General features: G+C 43.4%; 1 protein-coding gene across 1 annotated transcript in view; it reads left to right on the top strand.

Moving 5' to 3' along the window:
• The window catches only part of PTPN22 (protein tyrosine phosphatase non-receptor type 22), a 57,410-nt gene that overhangs the window by 8,011 nt on the left and 24,612 nt on the right, over positions 1 to 24,787 (top strand). The window contains exons 2-13 of the mRNA XM_062191998.1: positions 2,025 to 2,133; positions 2,423 to 2,499; positions 2,622 to 2,717; positions 3,196 to 3,234; positions 4,710 to 4,781; positions 4,873 to 4,932; positions 5,899 to 6,041; positions 6,365 to 6,431; positions 7,202 to 7,279; positions 10,194 to 10,280; positions 21,642 to 21,718; positions 21,851 to 22,677. Of these exons, the coding sequence (XP_062047982.1) occupies positions 2,025 to 2,133; positions 2,423 to 2,499; positions 2,622 to 2,717; positions 3,196 to 3,234; positions 4,710 to 4,781; positions 4,873 to 4,932; positions 5,899 to 6,041; positions 6,365 to 6,431; positions 7,202 to 7,279; positions 10,194 to 10,280; positions 21,642 to 21,718; positions 21,851 to 22,677 (1,732 nt within the window). The remainder of the gene's footprint in view (positions 1 to 2,024; positions 2,134 to 2,422; positions 2,500 to 2,621; positions 2,718 to 3,195; positions 3,235 to 4,709; positions 4,782 to 4,872; positions 4,933 to 5,898; positions 6,042 to 6,364; positions 6,432 to 7,201; positions 7,280 to 10,193; positions 10,281 to 21,641; positions 21,719 to 21,850; positions 22,678 to 24,787) is intronic.

Genomic DNA, 24,787 nt, shown 5'->3' with positions numbered 1-24,787 from the left:
GATTTTTTTTTTTTTTTTCCAGCAGCAAAAGTGATTCACTGAAGTTGTTTGGAGTATGGGAGAGATGAGGAGATCAGTGTTTTAGTAAATACTCGTGTAATTATGCCCAGTGGATTTGAATGGAGAGAGAAACGTGTGATGATGACTCAAGAAGTCACACAGTAGTTCGTGATTTAAGGGAAAGAAACTGAACTAAGGTATCTGTAGTGAGCATAGTTTCAAATGCAGCGAGTCTGATGCTCTAAGAAACTCAAGTGGAAATTTCGAGGACCTAGTTAGGAATTCAGGGCTGGAACTGAGTAGTAGTTGGAAGTGTCTCCAATAGGAACTGCAAATCGAATTTTTGAATTAGTTAAATAAGTTAACAAGTAATTGATATGCCTTCAATAAGAGATACGATAACTCTGAGCAATTTATATATAGTGAGAGAAGAGCAGAGAGCTGGGAATTTAACTTTGGAACTTTGGGTAATCTCAATCAGAAGACAAAAAAAGGGTAGAGAGTCAATAAGAAAGCATAGGAAGTGAGGGGGGTGAACCAATGGAAGGAAGACCTTTCTTTCTGTCTCTCTCTCTCACTACCTAGCTCTATCTGTCAAATAAAATAAATAAATAAATAAATAAATAAATAAATAAATAAAATTAAATAAAGAAAGCATAGGAAGTGAGAAGGAGAAGTCAGAGGAGAACCAAAGTGGCATAGGCTGATAAGGATCCGGGCAAAGAGGAAATGTCAGGGTGGAAGTTACAGAGTGACACAGCTGGTTACGCCTCCACTTGTGATACGAACATCAGTTCGAGACCCAGCTGCTCCACTTCTGATTCAGCTCCCTGCTCATGCATCTGAGGGGCAGTGGCTGCTAGGCCAAGTCCTTGGGTCCCTGCCACCCATGGGGGAGACCCAGTGGAGTTTGTGGCTCCTGGATCAGTGCATAGAAGATTCTCTCTCTGTCTCTCCTTCTTTCTCTGTCACACTACCTTTCAAATAAATAAAGAAATCTTTCGATAGTTAGTTTGGCTGGATACATAATTCTACAATGAAAAAAAATTTTTTTAAGAAGAAGGAAGTCAAAGAGAATCAAGAGTGGCTGATGCTGAGAAATCTAGCCACAGGAGGTAATTAATGCTAATTATGTGGCCAATTCACTGTAAAGTCATGGGAAAATAAGGGGAGTTATTTTCTTTAGTTTAAGTTAACAAGTGTTTCTATTGATTATCACAGATGTCCCTCCCCTTCATCTTTTGCAAGTTGCATGAGTCTTTACCAAAGTCAGATCTGGTATATGCAGTTTCTTTGAATGAAAGAGAGATTAAAAAAAAAAAAAAATCCGAGATAGGATGGATTGCTAACAATAAGCCTAGGAGGAACTATCAGTTGCTCGGACCCCAAGTTTTGGTCTACAGTATAGTACTGGAAAATGAGGATACTTGTAAAGCGTTGCTTCACTATCTTGAGAAATCTTGCCAAGCAACAGAGTGTGATGTTGTTTAAAGATTTAGGAGCAGGCTTAAAGCTTGGGTTACATTTAAAAAATGACTCCCTTTGCAACTGAAATCTTTGAAAATTTACTAGATATAGAAAGATTTTATTCAGCTTACGCTCATATCTGCTTTGGGAGCCGGGGTGCAAACAGTCATCTAAAGTGAAAAACAAAAGCAAACAAAAAACTTAATGGAACCGAATAACTCACTGCTGACCATTGAACTAAGTAGCAGCTGTAAAGGAAGTGAACCGAACTTTTAATATTTTTCCGTTGGGTGGAGTATAAAGCTTGCTCGCAGAAGACTTCTGGTCTTTAAAATATGTCTGTTTCACCTCTGAGTTTCAGCTCTCTGCGGCTCAGTGAAATCTTCTCACTTCTCCAAACGTCCATGCACTCTAGGGCTCTGCCCCGAACGGCGGCAGCCCCAGCGAAGGCTCCCAGGATTGACGTGCCGTGTTCGGCCGTGAAGCAGGAAAGCCCTTGAGGGGGAGCTTCTTACCTCCTTTTTCTAAAAGTGATGATTCTTGAAATTTTATTACAGAAGCTGAAAAGGCAATCCACCAAGCATAAGATAGACAAAACCTTCCCCACAACTGTGGCTGAGAGGCCCGCGAATCTCAAGAAAAACAGATATAAGGACATTTTGCCCTGTAAGTTCCATTTCTCCTGATAAACTTGTCCCCTTTTCCAAATTCAATCATTCCTAGCTCTCTCTCTGCCTATCATTCGCTGTTCTCAGTCTCGGGACAGATTGATTCTCTGGTCTGCAAGATTAGGCATGAGCAAATTCGTTTGCGCTATTTATGACTGCAAGAGTATTCACCCATCCATCCATCCTCTCACTCACTCACTCAGTCTTCAAACAGGCACCCACTGTTCACACCGTTGGGCCCTGACCAAACCCTCTAAATCACACCGCATGTTTCTTTTGTGTTATAGATGATCATAGCCTGGTCGAGCTATCCCTGATAACTTCTGATGAGGATTCCAGCTACATCAACGCCAGCTTCATCAAGGTACACCGGAGGGAAACAGAAAGCCTTCCGTATCTCTCTAGGTGCCTGGAAAGGTGACTGGGAGAAGGCCTGTGGGAAGGCTGTGGTTTATTGCATCTCTTGTGATTTCCCTTCCTGTGTAGGGGGTTTATGGACCCAAGGCTTACATTGCCACCCAGGGTCCCTTACCTACAACCCTGCTGGACTTCTGGAGGATGGTTTGGGAACACAGCGTGCTGGTGAGTGCAGAGTGGCGCTTACTACTTTGTTTTCGAGTTCTCAAGGAGGGAAGCTGTCAGCAGGTGTGACGGGGGTTTCCTGTCTATTAAAACCGGTGCTTTTATTTGTCTTTTTCTTTCTTTCTTTCTTTTTCTTTCTTTCTTTTTTTTTTTTTTACAATCGACTACTGGAGTTACAGGTTTCAGGCATCTTTTAGTCAAAATTACAATGTCATTATTGTTCAAGGAAATGAAAGTTCACACGTTACCTGCCTCGTTGGGTGACAAGAATGTACTGATTTGAATAGAGAAAGGGGAAGTGAGTTCAGAAAGAAGAAGAGTAAGAGCAACGCTCTATAGCTTATCAGGATTTCTTTTTTGGTTGAAAAGCAAATCCAAATAGAAGAAGGATGATTAACCCTTTCTGACCCTGGAACCTATTTCCTAGCTGCTCTTCTGACCCGATAGGTGTTGACGTTTCTGTCTGTTTCATTCCCAGATCATTGTCATGGCGTGTATGGAGTTTGAAATGGGAAAGGTGAGTTGCTTTCCAGTACCTGCTGATCTACAGGTGAAGGGGAGAAGAAAGAGACAGGGCAACCAGCAGCAGAATTCTCTCCTTCAGTGAGGTTGGGTAAAAATGGCCATCTCCTAGCTTTCAGTTAGGGAATTCCACACGAAGAATTCTTATTATCTGTTTTCTCAGTGTGTTCTGCTTTTAAAGAATGACCATTCACTTTCCCATTTCTATTGATCAGATATCTTTTAACTTTCTGTAAGAGCTTCAGATCCTGAGCTGGCCAGCGTGCCATCCACTAGCTGCTTTTAGCTCTTAAGTGCTGAAGAGATTGACAGAGTGACCAAGGAACTCAGTTACTTTACTAAAATCTCAACTGATTTAAAAGTTGATCATCAATTCAGTTTTTGGAAAACTTTAAGTATGTTTGAAACAACTGGAGTATGTGAAACTTTTCTTTTTAAGATTTATTTATTTGAAAAGCAGAGTTACCAAGAAAGAGAGAGAGAGAGAGAGAAACGGAAGAGAGAAAGATCTTCCATCAGCTGGTTCACTCTCCAAATAGCCACAAAGCTGGGGCTGGTGTGCAGGCTAAAGGCAAGAGTGGAATTCCAATCGAATCTCCAAAAGGATAGCAGAAGCCCGAGTCCTTGAACCACTTTCCACTGCCTTCCCAGGCTCATTAACAGGAGGCTGGATTGGAAGCAGAGCAGCCAGGACTCGAACTGGTGCTCTGATACGGGATGCCTGCATTGCAGGCAGTGGCTTAACCCAGTACCCCACAATGCCAGCCACTATGTGAAATATTTGAACTACGAATTTTATGAAATCTAAATGGAAATAAAAGTATTTCCAATGAAAATTTTAGCATTCTAATTGAGATGAGCTGTAAACATAAAACACTAGGTTTTGGAGATTTAATTTTAAAAATGGTAAAATATGTAATAAGTGGTTGATGTCAATTACACATTGAAATTTTTTAAGATCTATATATTAAGCTAAGATATTCTATTAAAGTTAATTTCAATTTTTTCATTTTTGAATGTGGCTTGGAAAATTTAAAATTGCATGTGTGGCTCACATTGTATTTTTACTGGACATCACTGTCCTGACCTGCTTGTTGCCATTCTGAGTTGACAATTTTAATCAACAAATCAAGGAAACTTGGTATTTCACTTAACTTGGGCCACTATTTTAGTAGACATTTGATTTCCATTAGTCCTGCTGAAATATTGAAAGTAAGCCAAAGATCTCGAGTTCCACGTTTTTAGACTTGCAGGAAGTCTGTAATTTCTATATCCGTTAATTTTGCTTTCCCGTGCTTGGAGCTCCCAGGCCATGGTGCTGGGGTGGAAGCCCATGGGATTGCAAAGCCCTGAGCTGAGGTGAAGGACCTGAATCTGCTTGTGAGGAAGCGGGTGGGATTTATTTCTGAGAAGAGACTGGAGTGTATGGAGGGAAACAGGGCCGTAACTGCATTCTGCTTTGTGTAACAGAGAAAGTGCGAGCGCTACTGGGCTGAGCCAGGCGAGACGCAGCTGCTGGTCGGCCCCTTCTCGGTGTCCTGTGTAAGTACCATCAGCCCGCCATGGCCCAGCCAAGGCTCCGGGAGCTCCTCGACAGAGAGCTTGACTGATACTATAATCTTCTTCTGCTTAGGAAGCTGAAAGAAGCAAATCTCATTATATAATCAGGACTCTGAAAGCCAAGTTCAACGGGGTAAGTATAGAACGGGAGTGATGAACTCAAAAGCCTGCGGAGAGCAGGCAGGTAGATCCGTGTGTGTGACTCAGGCGAGACGTAGGGCTCTGGACAGTGCTGGGGCCTTGGATGTCCCGAGTCAGTCTTCGTATTCTGAAGAGACCTTTGGTGTGATCTGTGCTCCCCAATCTATTCCACACCATGGCACACATATAAAATAATCTCTGTAGGGTGAACAGAGGTTGGGTAGTGAGTAGGGACTGGGAATCAACCTGTGAGCTCAGACTGCCCTGAGGCCACCCCCCCCCCAATCCTCTCCCAAGGCAGGGATTTAATATAGCAGCGTGCCTGTGATTCATTTGAGGCACCCCAGCTGGGAAGACTTCGTTTGGACTGTGTTCATAGCTAACTTCCTCTTGTGAGTGGGACAGATGGGGACAAGCCAATAGTGAATGACCTTTAATTGCCTTTGATTAAAAAAATTTATTTAATTTATTTATTTAATTTATTTGAAAGGCAGAGTTACAGAGAGAGTGGAAGAGAGAGAGACAGAAAGAAAAAGGTCTTCCAGCCATTGATTCACTCCCCAGATGGTTGCAACAGCCACGGCTGGGACAGACCACAGCCAGGAGCTTCTTCTGGGCCTCCCACGTGGGTGGCAGAGGCCCAAGCATTTTCTGCGGTTTTCCCAGGTGCATTAGCAGGAAGCTGGATGGGAAGTGGAGCAGCAGGACTCAAACCAGTTCATATACCGGACACTGGTCTTAGCAGGCAATGACTTTAACCACTACACCATGATGCTGGATCCAAATTGCTTTTAATTGTTGTCAAAAAGCACTTGGTTATCTGAGGTCCATAGAGAAGAAAGCACAATAAATTGCAAAAAAAGATTCAGATGCAATCTAATAAGCCAGACTAATCTTTTGTAGAATGAGGTGGAGTCCTAAGCTTGAACTCTCCTTTTGTTCTGGCTATTTATTATAGGAAACTCGAACAATCTACCAGTTTCATTACAAGAATTGGCCAGACCATGATGTGCCTTCGTCTATAGACCCTATCCTGGAACTCGTCTGGGACGTGCGTTGCTACCAAGAGGGTGACAGTGTTCCCATCTGCATTCACTGCAGGTATGATGCTGTGTATTCCTCTCCTGCCGAGAATAAACCAAACATCAGAGTCTGGTCTGGACTCTGCAACGCTAACGGAAAAGTCAACAGCAGAAACAAGCTGTAATAAACTCTGGTGAATTCCGTGCAAGCAGTGCAGCTCTAGCGACCCCTGCCGTAAGAGCTTGGCAAGGCCCTGTCCTGAGGTTCAGTGTCACAGGAACAGACACGCTCTGGAAAGTGGTAGGGCTTGAAACACAGTGCCGCCAGGCTGCTTCCTCTCCAGCTCCCGTCCGTGGCCCCCTCTCTGCAAGTACACATGCCACTGTGTTCTTTCGTTTCAGTGCTGGCTGTGGAAGGACTGGTGTGATCTGTGCCATTGATTATACGTGGATGTTGCTAAAAGATGGGGTGAGTTTCTCTCAACACGCATTTCCTGTTTGCTTACTCTGGGCTTTCAGACTTCAGAATTGCTCGGTTTTTCAAAACATCTATCTTCATGATTCATCTTTTCTAGAAAATTCACTCGGAGACCCACTCTGCCAGATGATTCATTAGTTCCTAAATTGTTGGTGCAGTTTCCAGACAAGAGGCATCAGCATCACCTGAGAACTTGTTAGGAAAGCGAATTATTGTAATGGATGGAACCCCAGCTCCGAGGGCGGGGGCTGCAGGTGCTGCTGGTGGGCACCGAGTCTGAGAACCACTGCCTACAATGACACCTACCCTTCCTTAGGTTAGCCAAACTGCTTCAGCAGGTGCACTCGTTTTTTTCACAATAAAATTTTGTGTTTCAATCTATAAACCACTTTTTAGTGCCGACTAAGAAATGGGAAGTTTAAAATGTGGACTCTACACCTGCCTGCCAACTCACTTTATTTCAGGACACTCTCATACTTGGTTTCCACTGAGCCTTGTCCCTCAGTGTATATTCACTTTCAGATGTTTGATCACCCCATGAGAAATAATCCTGAAGTTTCTTCAGTCTTTTCTAGGGAAAACCCTAGGCTCTAAATCATAGTGCATGTGATGAGAAACATCATTAGCTTTATAAATGTATTCCTTTTCTGATATATCCCATGTTAGGAGAACGGATGTCATGGAAGTACAACATTACGAGGAAGTGGTAATAACTTATGAATAAAACATCAAAGTGAATATGTTTCCCTTTTGTTTGATAGATAATTCCTGATAACTTCAGTGTTTTTAGTTTGATCCAGGAAATGAGAACACAGAGACCGTCACTAGTTCAAACTCAGGTATGGACGTGGTGAGTGGATCAAACATGTGTCTGTGTCTTGCTCTGTCTCTGTGTTCAATGGAAAGACGTCAAAAGCAGCTGACTGCCCAAGATAACCAACATAATGCTTCTTATTTAAAAAGGGTGTCACAAAAATTCAATACGCTTGATTTAGTAGAAAGAAGTACCTGGGTCATATTAACTTAAAATTTTATAGTAATAAATTCATCTCTGAAATCATAGAAATTTAGTGATTTATAATTTCTGCATCAGGAGGTGGCAACAGAATCTGGCAAATCCAGTCTATAGCTCATTTTAGGAAATACTAAAAAATAAAAACAAAACCAACCATATTCCTGTCACTTACAGATGCAGATGGCGATTGTCACCATGCTTTCTTTTTTTTTTAAAAGCTGAGTAACCACCAGAATAACATTTTTTAAAGATTTGTTTATTATTTATTTGAAAGTCAGAGATACATAGAGAGAGGAGAGGCAGAGAGAGATCTTCCATCTGCTGGCTCACTCCCCAGTTGGCCGCAATGGCTGGAGCTGTGCCGATCTGAAGCCAGGAGCCAGGAGCTTCTTCCAGGTCTCCCACGCGGGTGCTGGGGCCCAAGGATTTGGACCATCCTCTACTGCTTTCCCAGGCCATAGCAGAGAGCTGGATCAGAAGTGGAGCAGCCAGGACTTGAGCTGGCACCCATATGGGATGCCGGCACTGCAGGCAGCAGCTTTACCAGCTACGACACAGCGCCAGCCCCCACTATTTTTCTGTACTTTCATTTAGTCCTTATTGTAATTATACTTCAAAAAGAAATCACAGTTATACAATTTTATGGATCACAATTGCTGAGCCTACACCAAAATGCCTGCACTCATTCACTTCATTAGGAATCCTCTTTGCTTCTATTGCTGGCCCAAATCTCTCACTGTCTACCGTATTAATTTCAACCATATTTCTACATCCACAGTTTAAAACACAGTTCTAAGTGGTTTCCATCTATAAGATAGAAATTGGCTGTCACCCTTCCATTCATTCATCAAATAATTTATTGATGTTTATTTTGGAACAGGCCCTTTTGATAATTTGTTAGAATTGCTTTTTACTATTTAAAGCACACATAAATGAACTTACACATAGAGTTAAAGATAAAACAATTGACAGTGTCCTTTTAGATATTTTAATCTAGAGGTTGTGAATTGAAAGGGGAAAATAAAGAGCTGTTGTAATATAGATTTATCTGTTCGGCCCACACAGGTTTTCCATTAATAGCTTATGGAAAAAATATATTTTTTCATGTGTTAACTGTAGGTGTATTCTATATTCCATCTGTGGGGGGGAATTTATGTGAAATGGAAGCATTAGCTGGTTTAGTGTTGTCAGACTTAAAAGAACATGACCCTTGTCAATGCATAAAAGAGTCCAGGAAGTACAAAGTCTAGTTATGTGCACTGTAATTCCAAACGAATAAAACCACACCTCATTTCAGGAAGGTTCCATTGCAGGCCTACTTCTAAGAGTTGGAAGACAGTTGAAAAAGACTTCACGTGTTGGCTTGTCACTGAGTAGCCAAACACGTATTTTAACAGTTGTAGCTGCTTTTCCTGATACTGCTGTAACCACAAAAGGACGCTGAGCCAGATGAATGCTTCCTGTCTGATTTTTCTGTCTTGACAAAAATAATGTGTCAGTGGTTGTGTTGAGGGATACAGCTCGGCACGGTCCTACTAAAATTATCTTTAGAAAAAGGTGCTCTTTCTTTGAATAGGACTGTGTAAATTGTCAAGGAAGATCCTGAAGAGACCTATTCAGGGGGAAAGTAAAGCCAAAATCAAAAGCCCGAGCAGATACAGTGGCAAAACATAGAGCAGGGAAAACCCACAAAGCTTATACTAGTAGATGTCTCAGTTCTCTATGGTGAAATCCTTTTATAATCACACATTTTCAAACCTTATTTAGTGGTTTATTTTTCTTGGGTAAATTACTAGAACTAGAACAAAATGTTAGCAACTTGTTCTAACTGCCCTAAACTGAATCAAAAGATCCCATTTCTAAGCCAAATCCTGGAAATTAGTTCTGACTGACCTTGCACAAACAGTAACTAAGGTACACATGCCTAGCTGCTTCGTAGAGCAAGTGTGCAGATCGAGTTAAATAACATAGTAGAGCTATCTGTTGGGGCAGGCACTATGGCATAGCAAGTAAAGCCACTGCCTGCAGTGCCAGCATCCCATATGGGCACCGGGTCGAGACCTGGCTGCTACACTTCCAATCCAGCTCCCTGCTATGGCCTCGGAAAGCAGTAGAAGATGGCCCAAGTCCTTAGGCCCCTGCAACCATGTGAGAGACCTGGAAGAAGCTCCTGGCTCCTGATTGGCCCAGCTCCAGCCGCTGCAGCCATTTGGGGAGTGAACCAGTAGATGGAAGACCTCTCTCTGTGTGTCTCTCTTCCTCTGCCTTTCAAATAAATAAATAAATAAATCTTTAAAAAAATAAAGCTATCTGGCTGTACACCAACCACTAACTACCTAGTCCCAGAAAAGATGAAGGTGGCTTACCAAAAAAATGCACCTAAGATGAAATAAATTTTTAAAAATATGAGCAGAGAGAAAATAATTAGAAGGAAGATGGTGGAGGGGAAGATAAGTAGGAAAGTGGGTTAAGACATAAAAGAAGCAGGCCATACTATCCTTGCACATTAGCTAGAGTTACAGATATTATTTAGCTATTTCTAGTAGCCTTAAGGTGCTTTGAAATCTGAAATGGGTTTTATAAACATGGACTACTGTTATTAAATTTGATAACTTACATTGCTGGTCCTTTCAGTTCCACCGTGTTAGTGTTTGATTGGAGTTCTTACTACTGAAGTCTGGTTCTGTGCTTCACCAATATTTGTTTTTTCATTTGTTCGGGTTCATGACGATCCTCAGGAGCAATATGAACTGGTCTACAGTGCTGTGTTAGAGCTGTTCAAGAGACACCTGGATGTGATCAGAGACAAATACCCCGGAACAGAGGTAGAGTCTGTCCAATTTTTTCCGTACTTGTGCTTGGTCAAGGATCTCAGATCGGTCGTAGGACTTCCCTACTGTCACAGCTGACTGCATGTCGGGTGTGCACAGGGCCGCACTGAAAATCTATGAAGGACAAGTCAGTTTGAGGCGATTTAAGTCAGAGCATTGACCTCTTGGTTAACGTATTATGTACAGTTGTCAGCTGATTTTAGTTTTTAAAGTTATACATTTATTTATAAGTCAATTACAGAGAGAGAGGGTGAGCCAGGAGCTTAAACTGAATCACCCATGCAGGTTACAGGGGCCCAAACACTTGGGCCATCTTCTGCTGTTTTCCCAGGTGCATTAGCAGGGAGCTGGATCAGAAGTGGAGCTGGCAGGACTCCAACTGGTGCCCATAAGGGACCAATGCTGTGGACGATAGCTTAACCCACTGCACCACAGCACCAGCCCCTTCAGCCAAATTTAGAAACAACCTCCTTACTGGGGAGTGAGGAAAAGGGCAGCATGTGGTCTGGTCCCGTGTTTTGTTAGAAGTCAGAGTAACAAATAGAAAGTGAAGTCACAATTGGGTGATTTTTTGGGCTACACTAGTCTTGTTGTCATTGCAGCTATTTGGAAAGTGAATCAGCAGATGGAAGACCTCTCTCTCTGTCTCTCCTTCTCTCTCCCTGTAGCTCTACCTCTCAAATAAATTTGAAAAATCATTTAAAAAATTACTGATTTACCTTTCAGGGTGTATTTAACATCTACTTTTCCATTTTTAAGATTATATTTTTATTTTATTTATTTATTTATTTATTTTTTGACAGGCAGAGTGGATAGTGAGAGAGAGAGAGAGACAGAGAGAAAGGTCTTCCTTTTTGCCGTTGGTTCACCCTCCAATGACCGCTGCGGCCGTTGCATCTCGCTGATCCGAAGCCAGGAGCCAGGTGCTTCTCCTGGTCTCCCATGCAGGTGCAGGGCCCAAGGACTTGGGCCATCCTCCACTGCCTTCCCGGGCCATAGCAGAGAGCTGGCCTGGAAGAGGGGCAACTGGGATAGAATCCGGTGCCCCGACCGGGACTAGAATCTGGTGTGCCGGCGCCGCAAGGCGGAGGATTAGCCTGTTAAGCCACGGCACCGGCCTATATTTTTATTATTAACCTGAAAATATTCACTGCGGTCCTACTGTTTTCTCAGCAGTAGGAATACAAAGTGTACAAGACATAGCCCCGATGATATCTCTCACCAGTTGAATGACGTAGCATACCAACTCCTCAGCAAGACAGGTGGGAAAGGGAGATGGGAGGAAAGCGAGAGAAACTGGTGGGATGAGGGAGCTAATTAAGCATTTTTATAGTTAATGTCAGTTCCAAAGAGAAATGATATGGGGAAGGCACGTGGCTAGGAATTATTACTTCATATTTGTGCCTATTTCATTGACTAGTATTCCCAGAACATCCTAATTTTATTTTATTTTATTATTTACTTATTTTTATTTATTTGACAGGCAGAGTTAGACAGTGAGAGAGACAGAGAGAGAGAAAGGTCTTCCTTTCGTTGGTTCACCCCCCAAATGGCCACTATGGCTGGCGCTGCGCCGATCCAAAGCCAGGAGCCAGGTGCTTCCTCCTGATCTCCCATGTGGGTGCAGATCCTCCACTGCCCTCTTGGGCCACAGCAGAGAGCTGGACTGGAAGAGGGGCAACTGGGACTAGAACCCGGCACCCATATGGGATGCCAGTGCTGCAGGCGGAGGATTAGCCAAGTGAGCCACAGTGCCAGCCCCCCAGTTTTATTTTTAATGACCTTGAGAGGCAGAGAGACAGAGACAGAGAACTCAACATCTGTTGATTGACTCCCTCAAATGCTCGTGACAGCCAGGGCTAGGCCAGGACCAAAGCTGGGAGCAGGGAACTCAATTCAGTCTCCCACATGGGTGCAGGAATCCAATTACTTGAGTCATCACCACTGCCTCCTGGGGTGGGGTAAGCTGGACTCTGGGGCTGGCGCTGTGGCGTGGTGGGCTAAACCTCTGTGTACGGCACCAGCATCCCAAATGGGCGCCTGTTCGTGTCCCAGCTGCTTGTCTTCTGATCCAGCTCTCTCCTATGGCCTGAGAAAGGCCCAACTCCATGGGCCCCTGCACCTACGTGGGAGACCCAGAAAGAGCTCCTGGTTCCTGGCTTCAGATCAGCTCAGCTCCAGGTGTTATAGCCATTTGGGGAGTGAACCAGTGGATGGAAGATTTCTCTCTGTCTCTTCTTCTCTCTGTAACTCTTCCTCTCAAATAAATAAATAAAATCTTTTTTTTTTTTAAAAAAAGTCACTAATGATTCTAGTGTTTCACTGCTAGCATGATGCAGACTTATTGGAGATATTAATTTCATAACTGTTTGAAGGCAGAGTGCATTGATTTCTATTTGTTAAGAATTTTTTCAGAAAGAATATTGAAGTCTATCAACTACATATTTTTGGACTTATGGAATGATTATAGATTTTCTCCTTTGCAGTTATATTATTGGATTTGTTAATGCAAAATCATCTTTACACTCTTAGAATAAAGTCTACTTGGCCAGGAACACCCTTTTAAAGTGCTACTAAGTATGCATGCTAATATTTTATTTAGGTTTTAGAAAATGCCAACGCCCAAAGTTAGCACAGTGGCAGTGCCATGGCTCCAGACAGTTGGATTGTGGAGAATGGATCTTTTGCCAGTAGATGGGATCATAGGAACAGGGCTCAGCCCCTCAGGCAGGGAACTGGTTAAAGCTATCCAGGGTGGATTTCTGTTTCCATGAAGATCTAGCAAACTTCTCTCTGTTTCTGCCACTAAGTGAAACTAGGAACTGTGGACATTTTATATGAAACAAATGTAAGAAGACCAAAAGACACAGAGAAGAGAGCAGCAGAGCCCTAGGAGCTAAGGTATAAGATGATGCTAGGCTCCCTTGAGTTTTCTTCTGCCATTTGTGTTGCAAACTTGGAGCTGAAGATTCCAGCAACTTAGAAATGCCAGTAGTATAGGGAGCAAAACAAAACAAGCAAGAACCTAACCAAAGAACCAGGGAAGTGGCAGCCTATCAAGACAATATTCTTTTTTTTTTTTAAAGATTTATTTATTTGAAAGCCAGAGTTACACACAGAGAGAGGAGAGGCAGAGAGAGAGAGAGAGAGAGAGAGAGGTCTTCCATCCATCCGCTGGTTCACTCCCCAAATGGCTGAGAGAGAGAGAGGTCTTCCATCCACTGGTTCACTCTCCAAATGGCTGTAACGGCCGGAGCTGGGCTGATCTGAAGCCAGGAGCCAGGAGCTTCCTCCAGGTCTCCCACATGGGTGCAGGGGCCCAAGGACTTGGACCATCTTCTGCTACTTTCCCAGGCCATAGCAGAGAGCTGGATGGAAATGGAGAAGCCGGGACTCGAACCAGCACCCATAATGGATGTCAGCACCACAGGCAGCTGTTTTACCCACTACACCACACGCCAGCCCCAAGACACAGTATTTTTAAATAGTAATTAATCTTCTCTAGTTACCACCAAAGACGAAGCTGGCTCTGGCCCCACCTGTGCCAGCAAAGTCTAAGGAGCCTGGACGTCCACCCTCACAAGGTGACCCAGGACCCTTGCTCCACTGCTGGCAGCTGGGACTGTCATCTCCACTGGCCTGTCGTGAGCTCTCGCACACTGCAGTGACAGTGGAGGAGCCTGGGTTTCCACCTGGTAGTAGCGTGGCACCCCGACCCTCCCCACTAACGCTGAAGCAGAACAGACCCAGTGAGGAGTCGGGACATTTGCCATCTCCCAGTGATGTAAAGCCAGTGGAGACGCAGGCCCCCTCCTGGCATTAACAGGATGTCCTAAGGCGTCCCCAATGAAGTGGGATCAGGAGAGAGCTAGCGCAGATTCAGGACTTTCCATGGTAATCCTGTGGTGAGCCAGCCCTGCTGCAGGGGCGGTAGAGACCTCAGAGGGAGCCTCCCCCGGAACATCTCCCCTTGGCTGGCAACAGAGGCTACATGAAGAACCTGGTGCAGGTGGAATCCACCTGGCAGTAAAGAGGCAGTGCCCCCACCCTTTCCCTCGCCAGAGCAGTATCAAAAGGCCCCATAAAAAAGGGAAGGTTTAATTAAGACCCAGAGTCTCAAAAAAATGTGGAAATATTCAGGTTTCAATAGAAAATCACTACAAAATCTCAATTTAAAAAAATAAAAAGGACAATCTATGTCAACACTGAGATGACAGAAATTTTAGAATTATTTGACAAAGATTTTAAATGAGTCATGATAAAAAAAAGTTTATTGAGCAATTCAAAGCATGCTTAAAAGAACTGAAAAAATAGGAAGCCTCAGGACGGGCAATGTGGCGCAGTGGATTAAGCTGCTCCTTGGGAGACCTGCATGAGTCCCAGCCTCTCTGTTTCGAGCCCACTGGGCTAATGCATCTGGAAAGTAGCAGATGATGGCCAAAGTCCTTGAGTTCCTGCCACCCATAAGGGAGACCTGGATGGAGCTCCTGGCTTCTGGCTTCAGTCTGGCCGAGTCCCAGCTGTTGAGGCCATTCGGGGAGTAAACCTGCAGATGAACCATCTCTTTCATTTTCACTCTCACTCTCTCTTTCTGTCAGTCACTCTTTTTTTCAGACAAATAAACCTTTAAACAAACAAACACAATTTAGCCAAAACAAAACCAAAACCAAAACTGGACGATTTTAAAGGAAATCAAATGAAAATTTTGGAACTGAAAAATAAACAACTAGCTCAGCACCTGGATTCAACAGCAGGTTAGAAAGAATCAGCAGACTGGAAGATAGAAATCACCCAGTTCAAACAAGAGATAAAGTAGACTGAGCAAAATAAACAGAGCTCCAGGGAACCAAGGGGCTCTAACAGCAAGTCTAGCGTTTGTGTCACTGAAGTCCCAGAAAGAGAGGAGACAAGTGGTGGAACTGAAAAAGTTTTGGAAGGAGCATCATAATTAAACTGTTGATAACTAAACACTAAGGAAAATTCTAGAAAGCGGACAGAGAAAAAGTATACCTTAATTGTGGAAGGAAAGCAATTAGAATGACAGATTTCTCATCAGAAACTGTGGAGGCTACAAGGAAGGGGCACAGTATTTTTCAAGTTCTGATAGAAAAGAATGTCAACACAGAATGACAGTAGGAATGAAGGGGAAATAAGACATTCTCAGATGAAGAAAAGCTGAGAAAATTTGTCACCAATAGAATTACCCTAAAATACGGCAAAGGACACTTTCTAAACAGGAAAATGATGAAGGGAAGAAGAAAGAACATGATAAGCAAACATGTGGGTAAATTTAATATCTTTCCTTTTCCTCTTGAGCTTTCTAAATTACATTTGACAGTTGAAGCACAAACATTCCACTACCTGATGTGGTTCTAAATGTACTAGAGGAAGTACTTAAGATGACCATATCATAACCGAACGATTCTGTGTAGCCTCATCTGTGCAATTGTGATATCCAGAGGCACCACTAAAACAGCTACACTGGAAAACACTCCAGGTAAATCAAAATGAAATTCTAGAGAAATGCAAGAAAGAAAAAGAGAATGAGAAACAGGACAAACAGAAAGCAAAAAATAAATGGCAGAATTAAGCCCTACCATTCAATAATTACTTTAAAAAGTGATCTAGGGGCTGATGCCATGGCGCACTAGGTTAATCCTCCACCTGCAGCGCCCGCATCCCATATGGACGCTGGGTTCTAGTCCTGGCTGCTCCTCTTCCAGGCCAGCTCTCTGCTGTGGCCCAGGAAGGCAGTGGAGGATGGCCCAAGTCCTTGGGCTCCTGCACCCACGTGGGAGTCCAGGAAGAAACTCTTGGTTCCTGGCTTCGGATCAGCGTAGCTCCGGCTGTTGCGGCCATTTGGAGAGTGAACCAATGTAAGGAAGACCTTTCTCTCTGTCTTTCTCTCTCACTGTCTGTAAACTCTACCTGTCAAAAAAAAAAAAAAAGTGATCTAAGTGCAGCAATATATATGTTGTTGGCAAAGTGAACAAAAACACAACTATAAACTGTCTATGAGGAACTCATTCCAAACTTGAGGTTGGTTGAAAGTACAGTAGAAAGATAAGTGTAAACTGCATCAAAGGAGAGCAGGGGTGGCTGTATTATTATCAGATGAAGTAAACTTCAGAGCAAAGACAATGATCAGAAACAAGGAAAGACATTACATAGTGATGAAAGTGTCAATCCACCAGCAGACAAGCAGTCCTAACCAGCACCTGGAAAACCACCTTTCTACTTTTTTTTTTTTTTTTGACAGGCAGAGTTAGACAGTGAGAGAGAGAAAGAGACAGAGAGAAAGGTCTTCCTTCCGTTGGTTCACCCCCAAATGGCCACTACAGCTGGCATACTGCAGCCGGCGTGCTGCGCCGATCTGAAGCCAGGAGCCAGGTGCTTCCTCCTGGTCTCCCATGCGGGTGCAGGGGCCCAAGCACTTGGGCCATCCTCCACTGCACTCCTGGGCCACAGCAGAGAGCTGGACTGGAAGAGGAGCAACCGAGACAGAATCTGGCACCCCAACCGGGATTAGAACCCGGGGTGCCGGCGCCTCAGGTGTAGGATTAGCCTAGTGAGCCGCGGCACCGCCAGCTTTCTATCTCCATAAATGTGAAGACTCTAGGTAGCCCCTCTGAATGGAATCACACAATACTTGTCCGCTCGTGTCTGACTTATTTCATTTAGTCTGATGTTCTCAAGCTTCAGTCATGTCATGATTTTGGTCAGAATTTCCTTATTTTTAAGGCTGACTAATATTCCACTGTGTCCCCCATTTTGTGTATCTGTTCATCCATTGGTGGGTAGTTGGGCTGCTTCCACCTCTTGGCTATTGTGAGTAATGCTGCTGTGAACACGGATGTGTAAATTTTCCTCACATCCCTGATTTCTTTTCGTTAAAAGGATTTTATTTATGTTTTTTAGCAGAGGTAATTATTTATTTGTTTGAAAGTCAGGGTTGGCTGGCGCCATGGCTTAACAGGCTAATCCTCTGCCTTGCGGCGCCAGCACACCAGGTTCTAGTCCCGGTTGGGGCACCGGATTCTATCCCGGTTGCCCCTCTTCCAGGCCAGCTCTCTGCTGTGGCCCGGGAAGGCAGTGGAGGATGGCCCAAGTCCTTGGGCCCCCGCACCCGCATGGGAGACCAGGAGAAGCACCTGGCTCCTGGCTTCAGATCAGTGAGATGCGCCGGCCGCAGCGGCCATTGGAGGGTGAACCAACGGCAAAGGAAAACCTTTCTCTCTGTCTCTCTCTCACTATCCACTCTTCCTGTCAAAAAAAAAAAAAAAAAAAAAAAAAGTCAGTGTGACAGAGGGAGAAAGCAGGAGAAATGGAGATAGAGATCTTACATCCTTGAGTTCACTCCCCAAATGGCCACAAAAGCCTGAGGCTGGGCCAGATCAAAGCTAGGAGGCAGGAACTCCATCTGGGTCTCCCACGTGTGGCAGGGGCCCAAGCACGTGGCGGCATCATCTGCTGCTTTCCCAGGTGCTGCAAGTGGCGGCTTAACCAGCTGCACCACAGTCTGGCCCGTGTCCTTGTTTTTCACTCTTCGGTGTATACCCAGAAGTGGAATTGCTGATCATATGGCATTTCTGTTTGATTTTCTGAGGAATCACCATATTGTTTTCCATAGAAGTTGTACTATTTAATATTCCCACCAACAGTAGAGTTTCCAATTTCTACATCCTTGCAAACACTTATTTTTTCTAAGATTTATTTATTTACTTGAAATTCAGAGTTAGAGAGAGAGAGAGAATCTTCTATCCGCACTGGTTCATTCTCCAGATGGCCACAACAGCCAGCACTGAAGCCCAGAGCTAGGAGCTTCTTCCTAGTCTCCCGCATAAGTGAGGGAAGCCAAGCCATCTTCTACAACTTTTCCCAGGCCATTAGCAGAGAGCTGGATTGGAAGTGGCACAGCCAGGACAGGAACTTGTACCCAACCCTCTTTTTGTTTTGTTTTAGATGATAGTTATCCAAATGAGTGTGAAGTGGTATCTTATTGTGATTTCTAAAAATTTATTTATTTGGAAGAGAGAGAGAGAGAGAGAGAGAGAGAGAGAGAGAGAGAGAGAGAGAAATATTCCATTTGCTAGTTCATTCCCAAACTGCCCACAATAGCCAGGGCTAGGCCAGGTTGAAGCCAGTAGTTTAGAACCCAATAAGGAGCTCCTATATAGGAGGCAGGGACCCAAGAACTTGAGCCATTACCTGCTATTCCCAAAGATGTGCATTAGCAGTAAGCTGGAATCAGAAGCAAAGCCAGGACTTGAACTCAGGCTCCAATATAGGATACAGATGTCCCAAGTGGCATCCTAACCACTGTGCAAAATACCCACTCCTCATTGTGGTTTTGATTCAACAATTCAATGATGTTAAGCATCTTCTTGTGTGCTTATTAGGGAATTGTATATCTTCTTTGGGAAAATGTCTCAAGTCCTTTGTCCACTTTTGAGTTGGATTGTTTATTTATGTTTGTAGATTTTTAGGAGTTTTCCATACATTTTGGGTATTAATGCCTCATCAAATATGTGATTTGCAAATATTGTCTCCCATTCTATGGGTTGTCTTTTTGATTGACTGATCATGTCTTTGATGTATGGAATTTTGTAATTTTGATGAAGTTCAATTTATTTTTTAAGGATTTATTTATTTATTTGAAAGGCGGAGTTAGAGAGAAAGGAGAGAAAGAGAAAGAGAGAGAGAGAGAGAGAGAGAGAAAAAAAAAACATTTTCCATCTGCTGGTTCACTCTCCAGATGGCTGCAACTGCCAGGGCTGGGCCAGAGCCAAGAGCTCTGGAGCTTCATCTGTATCTCTCACATGGGTGGCAGGGACCCAAGTACTTGGGCCATCTTCTGCTGTTTTCCCAGGCAAGGAGCTAGATTGGAAGTGGAGCAACCAGGGCTCAAACCAGTGCCCATATGGAAAGCCAGCATAACAAGTGGTGCCTTAACCCACTGTGCCACAATGGCGCCCCCATCTGTCTATTTTTATTTTGTTGTTGTACCTTTGATGTTGTAACCAAGAAATCATTGCCAAATTCAATGTCATGAAGCTTTTCCCTTATGTTTTCTTCAAAGAGTTCTACAGTTTTAGCTCTTGTGTTCAAGTCCTTGATCCACATTGAGTTAATTTGTTGTAGGCTTCTAAAAAAAATTTTTTTTTTTGACAGGCAGAGTGGACAATGAGAGAGAGATAGAGAGAAAGGTCTTCCTTTTTGCCGTTGGTTCACCCCCCCCCCCCCCAGTGGCTGCTGTGGCGGGTGCACCGCACTGATCCAAAGCCAGGAGCCAGGTGCTTCTCCTGGTCTCCCATGTGAGTGCAGGGCCCAAGGACTTGGGCCATCCTCCACTGCCCTCCTGGGCCACAGCAGAGAGCTGGACTGGAAGAGGAGCAACCGGGACAGAATCTGGCGCCCTGACCAGGACTAGAACCCTGGGGTGCCGGCGCCTCAGGCAGAGGATTAGCCTGTTTAGCTGCGATGCCGGCCCTAAATATTTTTTAAATTTTCGTTCTATTTGAAAATCAGAGAGAGAAAGAAAGATCTTTGGTCTGCTGATTCACTCCCCAAATACCCACAACAGCCAGGGCTAGGCCAAGTTGAAGCCAGGCACCTGAACCTCAATCTGGATCTTCTTTGTGGGAGGCAAGGACCCAAGTACTTTAGCCATTGTCTGCTACCTCACAGGGTACATATTATTAGCAGGAAGCTGTATTGAAAGTGAAGAGAGGCTGGCATTGTGGTGGAGTGGATTAAGTCAATGCCTGCAATGCCAGCATTCCCTGTGTGCACTGATTCAAGTCTTGGCTACTCCACTTCTGATCCAGCTCCCTGCTGGTGTGCCTGGGAGGGCAGTGGAGGACGGCCCAAGACCTAGATGGAGCTACTGACTCCTGGCTCTGGTCTGGCCCAAGCCTGGTTGTCATGGCCATTTGGACAGTGGATCAGCTGATAGAAGACCTCACTCTCTGTCTCTCCTTTTCTCTCTGTGTAACTCTGCTTTCAAATAAATAAATTTTTTTTTTAAAAAATTGCATCAATCAGAGGGAACAGTAAGTGTAAAAGTCTTGAATAGGAAACAAGTTTAGCTTGCTATAAGAATGGTGACAAAGCCAAAACACCTGTGCAGGGTCTTAGTCCACCCGAACGAGGATGGACTGGGTCTGAAGAAAGGTAAGTGCGCCACTCGCCCGTTCCCCAGCCTCTCGATCCGGGAGACAGTCAGACGCAGCGGGGAGTCAAGTCAAGCAAGAACTCGGTTTATTGCACATGTAGCAAAGCCTTTTAAAGCTCAAGACAGCAGGATTACTGGGCAGGGCATAAGGACCAACCAATTACTTAAAAGGTCATTTTACAGGGCGACTTTTTACAGGACCAGCCATATGTCTGTACACTCATCATCAGTTGTCACCTTCCCTGATGCTGCGTGCCAATGAGCTTTGGTGGTAAATGACCTTTGGGTACCGCCTACCTTACTTCCTTTGGGCGCCATCTTTGAATTGCCTCCTGTGCCTAATTTCCCCACAACCTGGACCACAGTGAGGAGGAGGAAGAGGAGGGTAGAACCAGAGGAAATAGGTACCCAGACCCAATAAGCAACTGTTAACTTTAAAGTTAAGATACTAAAATTTCTGAAGGTAGAACGTTCTTTTACATATCTATTTATTGTTCATTACATATATTTAATTATTATGTTATTTTTATTTATTTGGAAGGCAAAGGGAGAGAGAAGGAGAGAGGGAGAGAGAGGGAGAGGGAGAGAGGGAGAGAGGGAGAGAGGGAGAGAGAGAGAGAGAGAGAGAGAGAGAGAGAGAGATCTTCCACGTACTGATTCATTCCCCTAAAACTCAGAACAGCCTAGACTGGGCTTGGCTGAAGCCAGGAGCTTGGAATTCAATTCATGTGAGTGGCAAGAACTCTATTACTGCTGCCTCCCAGGGTATGCTTAAGCAGGAAACTGGTATGAAAAATGGAGCCAGGACTTGAATCAGGCGATACAAGATGTTATGTGAGCGTCCCAGGAGGCTTTGTCATTGGCTGCACCAAACATCCACTTTTTGTAGAATATTCCTCAGACTGAAGTTACCCCCAAGAACCTTTTAGAATTACCACATTGGAAAAGATGCTATAAACAGATCCTTTCTAGTTTCTGGAACACTAGTTGTCAACTATTTCGATCCTTTTCACCTCAGTAGGTGAAGAAGTTCTTTCTGGGTTCAATATTTCAGAAATCTTTCATGCATTAGTTTAAATCTTTATATTTTCTGAAAAATTACTTCTCAGCATTTTGAATATTAAAGTATCTCCATTACATTGCCTCACTAAAAACTAATCTTTGATTTCTTTCTCTTGAAGGTTCAAGCAAACTATTCAATTACTGAGCAAAATCCCACTCTATACACAGGCTCTCATCCCCCAAATTTACCCAAAAAGTGAGTATAACTTTCATATCTGCGTGTTGACTAATTGTGTCTGTGGCTGGGAGATGAATCTCATGCTTGTACTTGTCATTGTGCTGCCGGGAAGTGGCTTTGAAGTATGGTGTCATTACTCTTTTGTTTCAGCACCATAAAAGAAGCGAGAATGATGAACCAACAGAGCAAACAGAGGGCAAAGGCAGAAAATGCGGAAGCTTCTTCCTTTGACTTTAGGACTTCTGAAATCATTGCAAAGGAGGGGTTGGTTTCGCACCCTGAGAAACTGAATACTTCCTTTGATTTCTTGGAGCTAAATTATGATTACAACAGAAACGCTGACACAAGCATGAAACGGCAGACAAAGGCGTTTCCAACAGTTGGGGAGCCTCTTCAGAAGCATCAAAGTTTGGACTTCAGCTCCATTTTCTTTGGGGCATGTCCTAATTCCAAACCTGTAGATGCAACAGGAAGATATTTTAATTCAAAGGGACCAGTGGTACGAACCAAATCAACTCCCTTTGAACTGATACAGCAGAGAGAAACCAAGGGATCAGACATTAAGGAAGAGTTTTCTTATTTGGAGTCTCAAGGGCACGATGCTTGCCTCATGGAGATGCAGGCTCCAAAAATGATGCATGTTTCTACAGCAGAACTGAATTACTCACCGCCACGTGACTCTAAGCACCAGATGTGCAACGCCTCCAGTGTCAGTCAGCACGCCTCTAATGCTTTCAGTGGGTATTCCTACATGTCTTTAGTAGAAGATCCTTATTTTTCATCATTGCCTCCAAGTAGTGCTGGTTCTAAGATGTCTCTTGATTTACCTGAGAAGGAAGATGGAACTGTTTTTCCTTGCTCTTTGTTGCCCAAATCCTCTTCAACTCTCTTCTCTGACTATAATTCACGTGATTCTTTGGTGCTGAATCCTCCAACCAATTTTTCCCCACCACTGAACCAAGCGACAGCTGTAATGGGTATGTTATTTCTTGGACTTGGTACAGCATTTTATTTGTTTTATTTTATAGCATTTTAGATTTCAGTTTGTATCTATATAATGTTTGGTTTCTTCCTACCCCCTCCCTTTTTCCTCCTCTGCTCCCTTCTCTTTTTTCTTCTATCTCCTCAAATTATTTCAAAGAATTTTTTTAAAGATTTATTTATTTATTTGAGAGTCAGAGTTATACAGAAAGAGGAGAGGCATAGAGAGAGAGAAAGAGAGAGAGAGAGAGAGAGGTCTTCCATCTGCTGGCTCACCCCCCAATTGGCCGCAACGGCCGGAGCTGCGCTGATCTGAAGCCAGGAGCCAGGAGCTTCTTCTGGGTCTCCCATGCAGGTGTAGGGGCCATCTTCTACTGCTTTCCCAGGCCATAGCAGAGAGCTGGAACAGAAATGGAGCAGCCGGATCTCGAACCAGCACCCACATGGGATGCCGGTGCTTCAGGCCAGGGTGTTAACCCGCTGCGCCACAGTGCTGGCCCCATATCTCCTCAAATTAATACATTCCAGAAGTATTTTGATGATGCGATAGGTTGCAAATAACAACAACATGGAATATTCCATTAAACTGGCAGCAGTGGAAGCAGTCAGATCTGGTTTGAAAGTTTGCCAAGAGAACTTCTAAAGAAGGCAAGCCAAATTCCTAGAAATGTGTGTTGAAGGTCACAACTTACACCCTTAACATAGAGAAGTGACTTCCAGAAAGAAAGCAGAAAAAATTCGGCCAATAGTATCCTCTAGTCACCCAGAAATGTTGCACATTCATTTGCCTATAATGAGTTGACCATATTGCTAAGAATTGAGTTCTCTTCCCTTGGGATTTGGAGGGAGAGGACATAATTGCCTGCCCTTTTGTAGTAACTTAGCAGATGAAAATGTGTTGGGCATTTTGTATGCAACTTATATATATGTTTACTTTAATATTTTCTGTTATGTAATTCTGAATTGCGCATGTTGTTTTATTTAACTGAGTAGTTGGAAAGTAGAAGTGAATATTCTGTTAGAGAAGATTACAATAAGTTGATGTAAAAGAAGATAAGGGAAAGCAAAGTGTAAATTTACTATCTTGGACATATCATAAAATAATTTATAAAGAGCATTCTACCTAGATAGGAAGTTAAAAAAAAATCTTTTGCTCTATAATGTTTGTATTGTGCAGTTTTCCTTTTTAAATTTTTTCTTTTTTTTGAAATTAGTTGATTAATTTATTATCATTTCTTTGAAAGGCACAGACACAGCAGAAATCTTCCATTTGCTGGCTCACCCCTCAACTGCCTGCTGGGCTGGGCTGAAGCCAGGAGCTGGGAACACAATCCAGTTCTCCCTCACAGGCACCAGGGGCCCAATCACTTTAGCCCTCACCTGCTGCCTTTCAGGGTGCTCATTAGCGGGTAACTGAATTGAAAGCAGAGCTAGGACTCTGACATGAGATGTGAGTGTCCCAAGAAGTGCCTTACCGGCAAAGCCAAACCTCCATCCCCACCCTGACTTACTTAGTTTTCTTAATAAAGACATGTATTTGTAGCTTTGTTGCAAAGTTATTTGACCTAAATCTAGGAAGTTCCTTCTGATTAGCTTATGTTTTGATCTTGGTTTACAGTGTAAAGAAATTTTCTTCTATATACTAACAATACCTTAGACTTCTCAGATCATCAACATCACCCAAAAAAAACAAATCCTGACTTCCAGGGATTGCAGCAACATTGACGCATGTGCCATCTGGTGGCATTTCTTATAATAGCATTTAAAATGTTCTATACAAATTCTGTTTCTATAGAAATATAGGAAACCGTGTTATTCTATTTTGTAAAAAGAAAAAATGCATATTCTTGGATTCTGTGAATAATGAAGAAGAGATAAAAAATCTTTATGATTTCACTTACTGTGTAACTGAATCTTTGGCATATCAACCTGCTTTATTATGCCTTATTATATGCTGTATGTAAAACAAAAGCAAAGAGTATATTTAGAAAACAATCCAAAATATCCAAGATATAATTTTTATATTATGTTACCTGATACCCAGTGACTCAATCAAAATACTTTTGGTTGGAGGGGGCGGCGCTGTGGCATAGCAGGTAAAGCCGC

Source organism: Lepus europaeus, chromosome 5, assembly GCF_033115175.1.
Source record: "Lepus europaeus isolate LE1 chromosome 5, mLepTim1.pri, whole genome shotgun sequence".
Lineage (NCBI taxonomy): Eukaryota > Metazoa > Chordata > Mammalia > Lagomorpha > Leporidae > Lepus > Lepus europaeus.
Note: the sequence above shows the minus strand (reverse complement) of the source record. Positions and strands in the feature narration are given on the sequence as shown.